The sequence below is a fragment of the Zonotrichia leucophrys genome, chromosome 5, assembly GCF_028769735.1.
Source record: "Zonotrichia leucophrys gambelii isolate GWCS_2022_RI chromosome 5, RI_Zleu_2.0, whole genome shotgun sequence".
NCBI lineage: Eukaryota > Metazoa > Chordata > Aves > Passeriformes > Passerellidae > Zonotrichia > Zonotrichia leucophrys.
The window spans coordinates 41,435,304-41,452,263 of record NC_088175.1 but is presented as its reverse complement, the minus strand read 5'-3'; the positions used below and the strand labels follow the sequence as shown (position 1 = coordinate 41,452,263).

The following is a 16,960-nucleotide window of genomic DNA, read 5'->3' as shown; positions in this document are numbered from 1 at the left end:
CTTTGATTTCCTCTTTTCTTCACATTCCTCTTAGGCCTTTCTCCATGCTGTTTTTTGTGTGTGGAAAGTGCATATGGTTCCCTAATATGTGCATATATGTCTTGTTTGCCTTTACTGTATTTCCTTTAAATAAAGCCTTTTCTTGGGTCAGAGACCTTGTGTTCTTCAGGAATTTCTCCAGAGTCCTTCAAGGCCCTCTAGCAATTTGCAAAAGGGGCTCTCTGTGCAGGGTTTTTGCATGCTGAGTTACGGGGGGCATTTTTTCTGAGTCCACTGATGACTGGGAACAAGACATTTGGCAACAGAAGGGCAAGACAACCGGTTCTGGTGTTGATGCTCGTTCTCCTTTAAGGGAGAGAGGGGTTGGACCAGCTGAACCACTGAGGTCCCTTTAAGCCTAAATTATTGCATGACTAGTCCATAAATACCCACCGCCCTGCTTCTCCCAGGCTTTTGTAGGATACCTGTTATTAGGCAGTGCTGGTGAGGGGACATGAATGAGGTGGACCACTGCTTTGATCCTGCATGGAGGCCCCAGTGACAGCATGACCCTGGCATGCTGTGCCCCGCCACGTCCTCCAGCCCTGCTAATGATGCAGTGCGTCTTTCCGGCCCTTCTCTGTCACCCCGCATTACTCATCCGGCACCGCGGAGGTGCGCAGTGTGCCTGCATCCCTGCTTTTCAGCTCGCCTCTTTTCAGCTCTTTAATAGGGGATTTAGTTCTCTGAGGAGCTCTGCTGTCTACAGCTAACACATGGTAATTCAGCTGATGCAGCAGAAGCTCGGGGAGAAATTTCAGTCTATTAGGGCACTGCAGGCTTTTTGCATCGAGTAAGTCAAGCCCTTTCCACACGTTAAACCTGTGCCTGCGTGAATCACGCGTCTCCCATTGAAATCCAGACCCTCCAGACAAAGAGGGTCCCTCCATCTCTGCTGAAAAGAAGCAATCAAGAAGTGTCTACAACATCTGATTGTTCTTGCGTTGCCTCTAACAACCCTCATTTCCAAGCTTGCAATGGCAGCCTGGTCCTCCTCGAGCCGTGGCTTGAGTGCAGTTATTCATGCCATCCTCGCTGCCTTGGCCGGCAGCCCTGCGTGGGGAGCGGACGGGCGCAGCCCGAGCCTCGCTCGGCGCTTGAGGCTGCTGAGTGGAGGGCTGGTGCAGGGAGGGTGCCAGCGCTGCTGCCTGGAGCCTGCCCCTGAGAAGCCACTTTAACCACTCTGCTGCTGTCGGGCACCTCGCAGAGATGTCCCCACTGGCTCAGCAGGGCTGGCACCCAGAAGCCAGGGAAGCCTGGACCTGTCCTGTACACCTTACCTGCTGCTCACGTCAGGTCAGGTCTTCTGGTGGAAAGTCAGAAGGATGCAGCAGGGCAGGAAGGTGACCCACGGCAGGAAGGTGACCCAGAGGGATGAGCCTCCAGCCAAAACCGAGCCAGGGCCTCTGAATTGCTCCGTGGGGTGGTGAAGAGACAAAATGCCTCCCACACATCGAGGGAAGTTGACTGCTGCAAAAAAACCCGAATGCAAATCTCTGACTGGGCAGAATCTCCCCAGACACATCCTTTTGTAAAGCACTCTCATTGTACCATTAAAAATAGATCGACGCATTCTCCGCTTGCTTGCTGAATGCTGATGCCTGTTAATTCTGTGTCACCCTCACAATCCCTTCTGCTTTGAGCTTGGCTGCCTCTTTGTCTGGCACCTGAGCAAGGTTCATTCAGCACTACCTGATGCAAAGACAAGGGTGAGCTCTGTTGGAGTCCAGCAGCACAGGTGGGAAGGTGAGGGTGTCTGAACTGGTCTTAGCTGGGGTCAGCCAGCCCAAGAGGAGCAGGGCTTGGTGTGATCACCCCAGCTGATCACTTGCCGGCTCAGAAGCAGGGCTGAGTGAGACCTGCTGGCATGGAGATGAGTTGGAGGATGTTTAATCTCTGGGTGGATGTCATGATACATCTCTGGGGTTTTTTTGAAACTGGGGTTAAAGTGCACATATACGTCATGCTTAACACCTGCCTGGAGTTGGTGAGGGGAATATTGCTGCCTGTTTCCTCCAGCACATGAGTCCATGTAGTTTGCCGCCCACAGCAGCAGTGATAATATGAATGCAGAGAGAAGACCCATGTTACAAAGTGCTGCAATACCCTGCTCTCAGTCAGGAGGCCAGGCTGCAGGATTTATTTCATACATGAAGAGCTGTGGCATCTGACCAGCAAGCCGTGGCTCAGCACGGTGGTGAGGATGGAGGAAGACCTGCAAATCACTTTGTTTCACCCCTGTGTCACCTCAGATTAAGAACAAAACCAGCTGGTGATGAATCATGGCCCCCAAGGGAAAAGGAGAAGAGCAGGGCAGGAGCATTATCTTGGGCTTTGCCTGTCTTGTGTGTTTTTTATTAGAGAAAGGTAATCCTCCAAACTCAAGAGCTGGTGCCTCCTTGTTAGGGCTGTGGTAGAAAGTAGAACCTGAGCTGGCACGTGCTAATTCATCCCAAAGCCGTGAGCAATTTGGCTATTGTATGCATATAGAGAATTCAGCAAGCCATGAAGCCATGAAGGTCAGAAAACTCTTGTGAAATGTATTTGCTGGCCTGGGGAATGTCTCATCCCATGGAAAGCCAACATAGCCCCTTGCAACTGCATTGAATTCTGGATCTTGTAGGGAGATTCACAGTTTTGTGGGAATAGGGAGGCATAACTGTGGGCATTGGCTTTTTCTGGCTGCAAACCTATGCTGGGATCTGCACCTCAGTTTGCGCTGGTATCACCAGAAACTGCAGACAGCCTGACAGAAAAGAACATCATTGTTCTTCAGGGAGGCAGGGCTCCTATTTGTCATTTGAATATGGGGGCCCAGTGATACTGCAGAGGCATTAGCCACTGTCATTAGTCACTGCACAGGGCAGTGACTGCCCCTGTGTGTGCTGGGTGCTAACTTTGGCCTTACCTGTGACTGTCCCCAGCACTCTGCTGAGATGGACAAGTCCCTGTCACTGGGGATTGTGCTTAAGAAGTGAAATGCTATATTTATCTGCAGCTTTGGAGAGCCACAGCTTAATCCTGTGCTTTCTTTCACTTGGTGTGTAGGTGTTGTGGGACAATAGGACCCAGGTCCTGGAGACCCTTTCTCCAGGAGAAAACTGCACATGCACCCAGCAGGTGTTTATGGTGTTTATTGCCTTGGGATGAGAGAGGCAGACCAGCCCTGCAGAACTATCTCACTGCATACCTTTCTGGCTGCCTCTGTCTGCTCTTGTTGTAAAAAGGCAAGGAAGCACCTTATCCCCAGGATGAACCTGCTGGGCTCAGGGGTCATGCAGCACACGATGGGATACCAGGCAGTGGGCAGCAAGGGCCCTTGAAGATCAGCAGGACTAGGTTTCTCTTCTCCACCATGACATGTCCTCTGTGATGTGTGCCAAGCTGCTCAAAGCAGAAGGTGCTTTTAGGTCTGAGAATGTGGCCAGCTCTCAGCTTGGCAGGGTGAGACTGGAAATGAGATAGTTTTGATATTAGAAAGCAGTGTGCTAGGGAGCAGTATCCTCAGCGTGGGCAAAGGTGGTGATGAAATGGCTGGCTGGTCATGGATAACCTTTGGTCTTGGCTTTTGTAGGCTTTCAAATGAAAGCTTGTGTTTTTACTAAGGGGGAAAACCATATAAATCAGGTTAAAAGCACAAGTCTAAGAGGAGGAGATACTGCCCTGGTCATCTAGACTCCAGCCAAATTCCTTTCCCTGCTGTCCCCGTTGGCTTTTCCTGACTGGATCTCCAGATTGACTACCATGACTGCAGTCAGAAATTTTTCTAGGAGTGGCCAGTCTATAAATCCTTAACTTCAATTTTTTGGTGGAAACAGGCTGGGAGGCAATTACATTTGCAGTCATAACCCATCCAAAGCTGCTGGCACAACATCACGTGGTGAGAGAGGATGAAGGACCCCTTTGCTTGTCTTAACTGCAGCCAGGAGAGCCAATCTGCCTTGTGGGCTGAGGGTGCATGGCAACGACTCCCTGGCAGCTGGGAACAGCCTGTCCCCTTTCCTTTTGTCCCTGAGCTGTCCCATGCCACCGGCCACGTACCCAAGGCTGAGCACCCCCACACCGGCACTGCCACGTGGCTCCACGCCACGTCCCTTGTCCGGTGTGACTGCACCATCTGGCACTTTGCTGAAGGACATCCTGGCCCTTCAGCCACGTCCTCTGGTGGAAAACACCTTGTGGGTGCAAGGTGCAGGTGGGGAGAGCAGTGGGAGATGCAGGGAGGCGAGTGGGTGCTGTTTGGCTGCATGCAGCTCCTTGCAGGGCTCCCTGGCATGCTGCTTCCAGCCTACAGGAATTGAAAGGAGACTGCGGTGTAGAAAGGAGGAGAAAAAATTAAAGAAATCATGAGATCAGCGAGCTTGAAACGCTGGCAAAAGTGCAGTGGCTGCCTCCGGGTGATACGCTGTGGGAAAAAGAGAATGCTGCCCTTTCCCTCCTTCCTGAAGTGCTCTCTGCATGGAGAGGCATGCGCAGGAGCTCTTGTCCCAGGAGGAATGTGCCTGGGGTGAGCAGGGATCCAAGATGGGGCTGTAAGATCAGTGTGGATGAGGCTGTGGGGGAGTCCTGTGTCTGACATGTGGGTGGCAGGGGTTAGGAAAGAGCAGAGGATCTCACCTTGGCTTAACTGGCACCAGGAAAGTCATTGCCCATCTCCCCTACATCCTCATACTGTGGGGCTTGGGAGATGTCGTTCCTCCCCATCCTTGAGATTCACCAGGAAAAGGTGGACAAGCAGATACTGTGTCTGAGTTAGTGGATGTGGTTAGTGGTGTTTCCCAGCCTCCTTTTAAAGAGCAAAGGAAAAAAAAAAAAAAACCACACCACTCCATTTTTCCATCGTCAAGATGAGAAATCTTTTGTGCTGCCTCTTAAAGGGACCTTGAGTAACTGCTGAGAAATCGTCATCAGTTACATCACCTCCAAAACGGCTGCTGCAGGCACCTGACAGCTTTGTCCCGCTGTTACTCTGGGGAATCATTATGCTCCAAATTCCTCGCCCTTGGAGAAAGCCTGCATGGCTCGCCGGGAGGGAGGAGCCGCTGCGCAGTTTGTGATGCTGTGAGTGGCAGAACAGGATCGGGAAGAAGGGCTGAGGTTCCCAGCAGTTGGGGTGGAGCAGGGGACACATCCTGGAGTTCCCTAACCCCATCCCATTGGCGAGGCTGGGTTCATCAGCCCGTGCAGGACCCGAGCATCTTTCTGGGAATGAGCTGAGGGCGCTGCAGTGGCATCGCCTCGGGCCGGAGCTGCCGTTGCCTGGCAGCTGCGGGTTTCCAGGGAAACCAGAGGTGCTAACTTGTTAATGAGCCCCGCGTCCCTGATTGCTGCTGCAAAATAATAATAATAATTAGTAATGGTCCTGTGATTTAGGAATCCCTCAAACAGCGTGAGCCAGCCGAGGGGAGCTTGCTAAATGCTGAAGCACTTGAAAGAAATGAAGGGATGAGGACGGAAAAAGGGTGTGGGGCTTGGAAAAAGCACCGTGGTTTGCATCTTAGGAAGTGTCTGGAGAGCTGGGATCCGGTGGGGTCCTGCCAGCATCCCAGCAGTGAGCCTGAGGCTGGTGCAGGGCTGACATGGATGGATGGATGGATGGATGGATGGATGGATGGATGGATGGATGGATGGATGGATGGATGGATGGAGGAGCCCTGGCCAGGCTCACAAGGCACAGATATTTCCCCCAACCCCCAGGGCTGCAAGAGGAAAAGCCAAATCACATAGGTCAGTGCCACTGAGTCCCTGGTGGAGGTGGCAGTTTTTCAGGAGTGGCTGCTTTCAGATTACTGGGGACAAATAAACAAATGTTTGCCTGTGGTGCTCTTATCCCTTGGTAAACTCAAGGTGGAGACACCATCAGAAGAGTGTGCTCCTGGGATGAGCATCACATGGAATTTGCAGTGGCTGCAGTCCCACAGGCACGATGGGAATGTGTTCCTGCAGCAAGGCTGGCTTCCTGTGGCCATGGGGGGAGCATCTCCTCGGTGGGGCTGCCTGTGGAGGGTGGAGCTCTCCAGGACACAGCACTGGCTTGGTGCAAGGAGCGGACATGCTGGTTAGGGAGGTTTGGGGTTGCTGTAGAGACCTGCTGCCCTTCCAGCTGATGTCTCCAGTAAAAGAGGAATCAGATCTGCGCCTTTCCCATACCACATCTCTCAGCTGGGGCCTTGTGCAAGATGAGCAGTTAGGGAAGTGGCCTCCATCTGGGTTGGGCCAGCACAGGGATGAGTTCTGCGGTCTCTCATGCCACATGGACAGACTCAGGCTGTATCCTGGATTTTCTTGCTCTCTTGCCTGGCCTGCCCAGAAGAAGGTCACAGCCAGGCTGAACACTGGCATGCTGTGTGCACCTCTGCCATGCTTGTGACTCGTGTGGCCAGCTCCCCTCACCTACACACGCATCTGTGGAGGTGACACCAGGGACAGAGTCCCATTGAGTTGGCCCAGCCCTCTGCTAATCTCTGCCCATCTTTCTGCCCTCAGCCGAAGTGTGGCCTCTCCTGCTGGCTGTCCCCATTCAGCTAAGCCATGTGCCCATCTCCTCATTACAGGCACTCCAGGGAGAGGTGGGATTAAAGGATTATGATAATGTTCTTCAGGAACACTCAAGAAGATTAAGATGGCTTTAATAAACTGATAAGAGAGGAACACAGCTATGTTTCTGAAACCCTAATTTAGGTTCCAGGTTAACCTTTTCCCCTGGTCTCCTCTCACAGGGGTGAGAAGATCTCTTACTTTAGCAGTGCTCCACGGCTAAGCCTCTTCTCTCAATTCTACTTCTGACCCATCTGAGCAATGCAGAAAGACATTCTCCCTCCTTCTCTGGTCTTCCCAGGTATGAGGACATTACAGCTGGTTCTTCTCAGAGACCATCTCATACACAGCCTGCAAGGTGCTCTGAAGGTGCTGTCAGGGAAGTTGCTTCTCTGCATTTGACCTGGCTGAACCTTCACAGAGAGGTCCTCATGTCTTGGTTCTGATGCCAAGGTTACAGCTCCCCATGACCACACTGAGCTGGCCAACTCCATCCCCTGTAAAGGAAAAAGGGGCAGAATGGACCAACCTTGCCCTGCCTTCCCCCACATCTTTTGGGTGGAGCTGGGAGTGGGACCTGTTTGACATGTCACATGTGCCTGCAGAGGTTTATCTGGTTGTTCTGCACGAGGGGGATTATTAGCTGACTTGGGAAACCTCCTTTGTCTTCTCCAATCTCTTCCACCCAAGCTTCCGGTCATCTGCCAGACTTTGAGAAGGCCTCTTGTGCCTTGGTTTCTCTTAAGAGTCGTAAGTTCATCACCTGTCAAACCTTCTGTGTTTGACACCCTGAAACTTTACCCCTTGCTCGCTATCTGGAGGTTGGATACCATGTTATATCTGGAGGGGCTCTGCAGTGTTGGATCACTCCTTCCTCCCGCTTCACTCATCCCTCTGCCACTGTATTATTCCAGGTTTTTTTTTGTCTGTCAGCTCTTTCTACTCCCTTTTTCTTTCTTCAATGTAATTGGAAGAGCCAAAAAATATTCACAGCCTGGTGTCCTGATGGGTAAGGGAGGCAGAAAGCGATTTGGGGAGTGGGGTGTGAAAGGAAGACTAAGGGGAAAAGCTGGCTAATTTGCATCCTTTCTGAGTGCCCTGGCTCTATAGCCAAGGGACAGCAGGGGGGCTTCTGGCAAGGCGGTAGCGACGTAATGAGGTGTGTCATATCGCAGCAGGAGCCGGCCTCGCTCCCCCTCAGACCCCCTAATTAGAACTGTTTCAATTTTTAAGCCCCCTGAGGAGAGCAGGGGGGAGCGGGGTTCCTGCGGCGGGGGGACCGCCCGGTGCCCGCCGAGGGGGCTGCGCTAATTGGAATTGTGGCCAGGAGCTGCGGGACGCTCCGTGGGGCCAGGCACAGTGTGCCAGAGTGCCACCGGGCTGCCAAAACGCTTTGTGCCAGGAGGGGCTGTCACTAGCTCAGATTCTAGGGGATTTTTTTCCCTCCCGTAATTTGTATTAACACGTTGGCAGAGGCAGCAGGGGTGTGATACAAGGGCAGAAAAGTACTGCACATCCTAATGTGGCCTCCTGTTGGGAGCTTGCATCCTGGGACTGAAGCCTGGGACATCTACCCCTGCTTTGGGAGGCAGGTCTGGTAGCCCAGGGAAGTTTGGGCTGTTAGTGCTGGAGTCACGAGCCAGAGCAATGCTGGAACCCCCATCCTCACTTTCTGTGGCTTTCCATTCTTTTCCTACAAGCTGGCAGTGTCTCCAGGTTTGGTGGCTGGTGATGAGGTCCCTGTCATGTCACCCAGTAGTGTGTCTGACTCAAGCATCTTTTCTGTATCCTGAGCTGCCATTGCAGTAGGTGCCTGCAGGTGTAAGAGCTCATGGGACCTGCTGGCTTGCTTGGATCAGAGTGACTCGTAAGCCTCCTCTGGTCTGTGGACCAAATCCTGATCATGCAGAGGTCAATGAAAATCTTTACGCTGGCCTTTCCAGGCACGTTATTCATAGGCCTCCTAAGTCAGATGCATTAAAGCTTCCATGGAGCAGCTTGTGGCTTCTCTCTAAAACACTGTCTGGCAAGAACAGGAGGAGCCGGGTAGTAGCCCAGGCTTATTTTCTGAATGACTGCAGTGGCTTTAAAACCTAATGCCATTAAAACATCCTTGCAGTGACGTGTTCCATTAAAATTTAAGAGGACACCCTGAGCTGAATGCTCCCCAGCCTGCCTGCTGTCCTTGCAGACCTCGTGGGCTGGACATGGAGGAATCTTGTTCTTCACCTCAGAGAGCACCAGGCTGACCCCCCTCAGCTCCTGAGGTGGGGACACAGGGTATTTGTATGCCAGGCACTCCTGTGTGTGAAGCCCCTTTCCAGTTCTGTGCAAGTTAGGTGCTGAGAAGCAGAGAGCTCTCTGGGGCCATCTCAGTCCAAGTACAGCTTCCCAGCACCTCTGCCTTGATGCCTGACCTCTTTCTTGAAGACAGGAGTAAAGGCCACCTTGATTTCTTATCTTCTCTTGACTTGCCAGGAGGCAAGCTGGCAGAAATACCTGTGAGCAGGCTCTGATAAACAGGCAGGTGAAATCCAGTGTGAAGTGATGAGCATGAGTGAGCAAACCTGATTTGGTGGTATGTGTGATGGGCCCCGAACTAGCTTTTACCATGCAACAGCAGAGCCTTAGAGCTGAGCTAAGCTGCTTCTGTGAAACCATTAGCTCTGGGCTTGGCAGAGGTCAGAAAAAGCAAATTGAGTGTGAGGAGCTGTTGGACTGGAAACAGGGAAAGGAGGTGACATCTTGCCCTGTGCAGGTCCCTGGTGTGCCTGGCTCTCAAACATGGCACATCAGGGCTGGCCAGCATGGCCAAAGGTGTCTGTCTGTGTAACTGGTGGCTCTGTAGATACTTTGACCTGAAAAGCTCCTTAAATTAGGTCTAAATGTGGTAAGAGCTGTGGAGAAGATTAGGGAACAGGCACATGTGGTGTTTTCTGGTGAAGCAGTAAGGCTCACCCGCAGGAGCCATCAGTTAGCAGATTTGGAGCAAACCAGGGGAAGGACTTGTTCAGTGTAACTGGCAAGCCATTCTACTCCCCGCCACTGGCCACTGTGCTGTTAAATTAAAAGCTGACATGACTTCAAAAAGCAATTAGACAAATTTATGGAAGAAAGTTCTGCTGAGGGCTATTAAATACAAAGAGAAAACCTCTGGTTTGGGCTGCTCTAGAGCTGCACATGCTAGCAGGCTGGGAGAACACACCTCGAAAGTGTGGCTTGTTGCACCCCTAGGTTCTTCTGAAGACACTCAGAGATCATCCTGCCTAGCTGATGGTTGTTGTCTCCTTTCTTCTCTCTCCAGGTTCAGCACAATGAGTTGGCACTCTGGGCATTAGCAGCGTGAGGAGAATAGGACAGGTGCTGCCCTGCCCACCCCTCAGCCCTCGCTCATTCCCCCTGGGGACACGGGTGCCCTGCCCTTCCAGCCCTTGCTCCCCACTTGCCATAGAGGGGACTGGCCCGTTATGGCTGGGGACAGGCTCCCACGCAAGGTGATGGACCCCAAGAAGCTGGCCAGCCTCCTGAGGAACGGAGCCGAGGGCACCCTGGTCATCGACAGCCGCTCCTTCGTGGAGTACAACTCCTGGCACGTCCTCAGCTCCGTCAACATCTGCTGCTCCAAGCTTGTCAAGAGAAGGCTGCAGCAGGACAAGGTCTCCATCACGGAGCTCATCCAGCCTGCCTCCAAGATGAAGGTAAGGGATCTGACCCTCACCTTTCCTGGTGGGTGCTCACACCCTCTTCTCTTGTGGGATGCAGACCGGCCTAAGGGATCCTTCCCCTCCATCCCTTGACCGCGGTATCTGCAGCATCTCTTTGACACCCTTTGGAGAGCTAAAGTGTGAGCTCATTTGGCCTCAGGGCTGTCCTCGGGGACCTGTGCATTGCCCCCACCCCACTGACGTGGCTCCCTGCTTCAGGAGCCCTCCCCGAGCAAGTCTAACAGGTATATCAGCTTTAGGACTTGTCTTATGACAGCAAACAACCCCCCAAAGCCTTCCTGGAGCTGTAAACTTAATCCCCTGCTAAAAACTCTTCCCCTCCCCTCTGTCATCTCTAACTCCATTCAGGGACATGTAATCCTCCTCCCCTGTGACGCCAGAAGCTCTTATCCGGTGTCATGGCATATTATCTCTCCCAGGCTTCTCTCTATCGCTCCTGGTTAAATAATAGAGGTGGCTCTGAGCCACGGAGCTGGGCTGGAGCGCCGGCCGGAGCAGTGCCGGGTGTCCCTGCAGGGCCGGGGGCTGGGTCGTGCCCTCCTGAGCTGCTGCCGGGGGCTGTGCCCATGGGTGCCGAGATGCTCCCTGAGGGCTGTGCCCGTGGGTGCCGAGATGCTGCCCGGGGGCTGTGCCCATGGGTGCCGAGATGCTCCCTGAGGGCTGTGCCCGTGGGTGCCGAGATGGTGCCCCAGGGCAGTGCCAGTGGGTGCCGAGATGGTGCCGCAGGGCAGTGCCAGTGAGTGCCGAGATGCTGCCCGGGGGCTGTTCCTGTGGGTGCCGAGATGCTCCCTGAGGGCTGTGTCAGTGGGTGCCCAGATGCTGCCCCAGGGCTGTGCCCGTGGGTGCCGAGATGGTGCCCCAGGGCTGCACCAGTGGGTGCCGAGATGCTGCCCGGGGGGTGCGCCCGTGGGTCGCGCAGAGGCCACGGGACGAGCCCGAGGATGGCTCACCATTCGAGGGGTGGTTTGCCATCACAGCCCTGCCAGTTCGCTCCCACCGTTCCCCCACTGCCGCCTTGTAATTTTATGGCAAAGCGAGGGTAATTCAGGCGATTAATCAAATGCTGGGCCCAGCTGGAGCCATCTGCGTCGTGTGTCCCCCCCGGCCCGCCGCCCCGAGAAGGCACCGCTGTCCGCATTGGCTGGCGGTGACATCAGCCCGCGGGATCAAGGGGACCGGCGGCGCGGGGGGGCGGCCTCGGGCCAATCTGCTGCGGGGATGCTCGGGGCTGGGCGATTCGGAGGGGATTGCGGAGACTGATTCCTGAACGGCTTTAGCTGCTCTTAAATCCCCTGGAGAATAAAGCAGAATAATCAGTTTTTCGCAAGCTCCGAGGAGCGCGGGGCGGCCGCCCTCCTCCCGGCGAGGGTCACCTCTGCAGTGGCCGCTGTCACGTGGAGCGGCAGCCGCGGCAGAACAAGCGATGCGCAGGGGGGAGGAAGAAGAGGAGGATGATAGGCAGGGGGGAAGCGTGGAAGAGTTAACATCAGCTGATGCCATCCGCCTGCAAACCTGCAGCTCGCCAGCTGCAGTGGAGCAGTGGGCTCCCAAAGGAGCCGGCTGGTCCTTGCTGGCATTCCCTACTCTGTCCCCATAGAAGGAGCGTAGAAGAATCGTTTTCTCCCGGCTCCTGGATCATTGCATAATGGTCCACGTACTGGCTGGGGATGTGATTGTAACCAGGGATGCTAGGAGAAGAGGAGAGAGGCGTTGCCATCCCTTTAATTCCTTTCTGCTTTTCTTTTGGATGCGGCTGAAATGCCTCCTGGCACATCCATGGGCAGGAGGCTGCATGTCCCCACTGCTGCTGCTGCTCTGCGCAGCCCCTGCCGTGCCCACGGCTTGCTGGCTCTCCCAACACATGCAGCTCAGGAATTAATTAAGCTTCAGGACACCCTTGAGAGGTTAAGCCACTTGTCCTGGGAAGCTGGGGTGGGATACTGGGAGGGGATCATTGCCCTATTCTCATCTGGCATAAAGCAGGGGGGGGTGGCTGTGCCTTGGGCTGTCCAAGCCTTTCTGTGCATGCACTTGTGTGTTTGCATTTTGGGGTGATGAGCTCTCTTCTCGCCCCCTTTCCTTCTCCCCACCTCCCATTTCAGTCAGACTGTATTTTGGGACCCCGAGAAATCAGTGTGAGCTGCTACCTCGAGGTGCACAGATCCTCAGAAGGGGATGCTGAAACTGATTTACACCTCTGACACCCGGTGTCATTTCCCTGCCTCCTTTGCCTCGGCTGGCCAACATCCCCCAGCCCTGCTGTGCCCCTGGCTCCGCGGTGCTGGGGGCGGGGGGCATGGCTGGCCTGGGGAGCAGATGGCAGGAAGGGTGACATCAGTAGCGCGATTGTCCGGCCCCATTATTCCTCCTGACGGGCCTCCCGCCCTCCTCCTGTTTCCTGCTCCCGGGGCTGCCGAGACAAAGGCGGATGGCAGCGACGCGGGGCTGCCCGGGCAGCCACAGGGCAGCCTCGAGCCCGAGCCTCGTCCCACTCCTCCTCATCGCCAGCAAAGAGAGCTGAACCTGCTCATCCCATCCCAGCGATGCTAGGCGAGGTGTTCGCCTCCTGGGGAACGACACGGGCTGATGCAGGGCAGAGCATTTGGGCAAACCCCACCTGGCCGCCAACGCCGCTCCTCCTGCCTGCGTGCTGGCAGGGGTGGGCGGGAGAATTTGTCTAATTTGCTTTTCCCAGTGCTTACTCTCTCCTTTTCCATGCTGCAGTTAAGGAAGGGTACCATCAGCAATGCTTCTGTGGGCTGCAGTTTGGAGTGATGCTGTGGGTAACAGCAGCTTTTTTTTTGGAGCTAGGAGAGGAAAGGACCATTTGGGAGGAAAGAAGAAGCAGAGACATTTAAAATCCCTTTCTTTTTTTCAATGAATTATGCCTATGATCCCACGATTGTGGCAGTTGCCATAGCCACTGCTCCCCAAGCCCTCATGTGGACCATCTTCCCATGGTGCCCAATCTGGGAAAAGCTGCAGCAGCAATTCCTCTTGCAGTCATTTCCCTCCACACAGAAATGGTACCAACATAACTGCTTCTGGTTGGTTTTAAACCCTTCTCCCAGTGCTGACAGTAATAAACTCTCACAATAATAAATTCCTATAACAACTGGAATAATTCAGCTCCTCCAGTGCTGTTTGGAGAGCAGAGGTTATGGGAAATTCCTGCTTGGGTTTTTCACTAGCATTTCTTTAGGGAAATGTTGAAAATTTTACTTCTTCAAGATCCCCCTGGAAAGTCCACCTCTCAACCACTTCCTGAAATGGAGCAATCTCCAGAGCAGCTACAGCCATGCTTTGAGGCAAGACAAGGGTCTCTTCAGGTGATAGGAATATTTATTTATTTGCAGTAGGAGCTTGGATCTGCAAGCAGCTGTTTTGCTTGAGGGAAAGCTGGGGCTTATTTTTGAGCCTTGTGCCTGGCTGCTCTTTATGTTGATGGAAGCCCTGTTGTTTCAGTGGGGTGATTCACTGTGTTTTGAAACAATACGTGACTGAGATGTCAGTAGTAATTGGGATAATAATAATAGCTCACTCTTATCTTAGCCTGGATCACCTGTAGAGCATCATTATCCCTGCTTGGCAGCTGGGGAGAGACAGAGCTGGGACCCGAGCTGTGTTAACCACACAGTGCTGGGGACTGGTGTCCATGTGGGAGTTACCTCCAGCCAGAGTGGGGACAGTGATGGCCGGCACAGGGCTTGGCACAAAGGCAGTGAATCGATGCTCTCAGCTGGGATTTGGTTGGAGCTGCTGGTCCTGCTCATATCCCTCCAGCCAGGATTTTAGCAGGGAGGAGGTTTGTTCTTGGGGAGCTGCTCTGGGGCACCTCCAGCACTGGAGTGGGCCAGCAGCTTTTCAAAGGCGTGCATGGGTTTGCAGGCCCCACTCAACATCTATCTGGAGCCAAAAGACTTGCTTAATCTTGGCCTACTGTCCCTTGCTAGATGGATGTGGGGGCCCTGTTTGGAAGGTGATGCCTGGGGTTACTTCAGCAGTTTTGGGATGACAGCAATCCCCGTGAAAGTGTTGCTTCTCAGAAGAATACCTCTGTTTTCAGCTATGTCCCGGTCCTGTGCCAGCACTTGGCAGAAGCAGAAATCTAGTATGGACCATCTCTTCAGCTTTACCCTCCTCAGCCCAGTTAGCTTTTAGCCTCCCTATGTTTAAAGCCAGGGATGGGGTGTTTCAGGAGGGCATGAGATTAATGGGAGACCTATGTGCTTGATTAAACATCTGTGTCTTATTTCCCTTTGTGGTGAGGAGCTGGGATGCCAGTGCATCCTTGTATGCTCCATGAAAGCTCCTCAGGACTTTCCTGCAGGTATCCACACCCCAGCAAGCCAGGTATTTATTTTCTGCAGCCAGGCCATGAGAGGCCAGCACTTGTTTGGCATTTGCATTGAGTGAAACCTTATAACTTTAATAAGATGTAAACCGTGTTGCACATCTCTGCCGTCGCACAGCAACCCTGCAGTAATGGCCCAAACAAAGCCTGCCCGTGTGGAGGAAACACTAAATCCTATTGTGGGATGATGCTGCTCAGCCAGAGCTGGTATCTCTCCTGCCTGGACTGTGCAGCTGGGATGAGCCCCTGCCCCACTGCAGAGTGGTTCCCGCCTCACTGTGCATTTGGGGAAAGATGTTTTTGCTGGCATGGGACTTCAGGCTGAGAGCTGGGTCTTTGGGATATGCTAGGGAGCCTTGAAGGGCTAGGCAGCTGCTGAAGACTGGTAGGTTCCCCGTTCTGAACCAGCTTGACAGCCAGCGTGTTTCCTTCCAGCTGTGCTTGGATGACCTCCCACAAAAGTCCTGCGTCAGGATTGGCTGAGGAAAAGATGCTGGAGTAGATCCTCATCTGGCTTATCTCAGGTGGCTCCAGTCATTTTTCAGTGTCTTATTTTAGAATTCCCATGTCCTTTTCCCTCTTATGCTGCCCTTTCATGCCTCCTGTCATGCTGCTGAGCCGTGGGGCCGGTTTTGCCTTGCAGTGCCTGTGCCGGGCTAGGGACAGGTGTGTCCTGTGAGCCCCTCCTGGAGCACAGCTGTGCGTGGCGCCCCGACGGGGATTCCTGCTGCTGCGGGGCTGTCCTTCCGCTGCGGCGCAGAGATCTGATGAGCTCAGCTAAACCAGTGCTCCCTGCAGCTTCATTTGGATGGTGCTCACGTTGCTGAGCAGGGAAGCACCTGCAGCAGGGTGGGAAAGCAGCATTAATAATAACAGCAACCCCGAGCGAATCTGCTCTGGTGGTGAGATAGGGCTTGGCAGTGAGACAGCAAAATGAGGCATGTGTCCATGAGTGGTACCTTGTTCAAGTGGTCTCCTAGAAACATTTTGGAGAGGGCTTGGCACAGGGTGGCCAGTGGGCAGCTCCAGCACTAGCTGCTGGAGAGAGAGTAGCTTGCTCACATTCCCTCCTTCCCTGCTTGCTGCTGCCTCTCCCTCCTCTCCTCCTCTGGCTGGAAGGGCAGGTGCTCTCAGGGCAGATGTGTGCCCTACACCCAGCTCTTCAGCAGATGAGCTGAGCTGTGCCTCTGTGAGGATTTTTATCTCCTTTTGATGCATGGACCTTCAGGTAGGTGTGGGAGTATCTGTCTGTGCCTTGAGTGCTCTCATTGCAATCCAGTCATCACCAGGCGTGCCTGCAGGTTAGCCCACCATCTCCCCTGCCCCAGTTTATCCCTGCAGTGGTGGGCAGCTAGGAGCAGTTTGTGGTATGTAAAATCACATGAGAGCAGCCCAGGAGCTCCTTCTGCTCTTCCCAGTTTATCCCTGCAGTGTGCAGGCCCCAGCACACATTACAAAAGGAAGAAAGCACATCACCTGGAACATCCACTAAGTAATACAAGAGATTTTCCCTTTCCTTCAGCCCTTAGGGGTGATCTGCAGGTTTGGGGAGATGTGCAGTGGAAAGGTGTCCCCAGGCTGAGCCCTGAGGAGCTGTTGATCCAGCCCCCTCTGACTCCAGCCACAGCACTAGGGCTGTGTTGGGAGCATCCCTGCCTGCAGAACCACTCCCAAATCCCTGTGTTCCTGTCCCTGTGACACCAAACTGAGGAGGAGTATCTGAGGGCAAAAGTTGGCCGGGGAGTAAGTGGTGGAAGAAGTTGTAGTGATTTCTAGGATGCAGTTAAGTAACAGTAAGCTAAGGGTGGGCGATGGGGAGGAGTGACCCTCTTTTGGGTAGGATGCTCAAAAGCACTCGTAGTTGGTGAATGTGGCAATGGGCACCTCTACTGACATTTACGTGCAGCCATGGAGCAGAGTCCCAGCCTGGCTGGACACTCCATTTGGTGGTCAAAACCAGCTTGTGGAAATGGTGTGGAGCTGGAATTTCCTGCTTGTGTGACCACTAAATTCAGCTTTGCTTCCCACAGTGCTGTGGAATCCTCAGTGCTCAGCCCATTTCTCTGATGCCCCGTTTTTTGCCACTCTCCTGCAGGTGGAGGCGGAGGACCACCAGGACGTGGTGGTCTATGACCAGAGCACGCGGGACGTCACCGGCTTGGCTGCTGACAGCTTCCTCTCCATCCTCCTGGGCAAGCTGGACAGCTGCTTCCACAGCGTCTCCATCCTCACAGGTAGGAGCCCTGGGTACCACTGCATCTCTAGGGGCACTCATGCCCTTAGCCTGGAGTCACGGAGCTGTGTC

At 53.8% G+C, this 16,960-nt stretch overlaps 1 protein-coding gene across 4 annotated transcripts in view; it reads left to right on the top strand.

Annotated features, from left to right (window-relative positions):
• The window catches only part of DUSP8 (dual specificity phosphatase 8), a 44,913-nt gene that overhangs the window by 4,361 nt on the left and 23,592 nt on the right, over window positions 1–16,960 (top strand). For all 4 annotated transcript variants that reach the window (XM_064714752.1, XM_064714753.1, XM_064714754.1 and 1 more), the window contains exons 2-3: window positions 9,881–10,274; window positions 16,751–16,889. In XM_064714752.1, coding sequence (XP_064570822.1) covers window positions 10,044–10,274; window positions 16,751–16,889 — 370 coding nt within the window. In that variant the 5' untranslated portion in view covers window positions 9,881–10,043. The remainder of the gene's footprint in view (window positions 1–9,880; window positions 10,275–16,750; window positions 16,890–16,960) is intronic.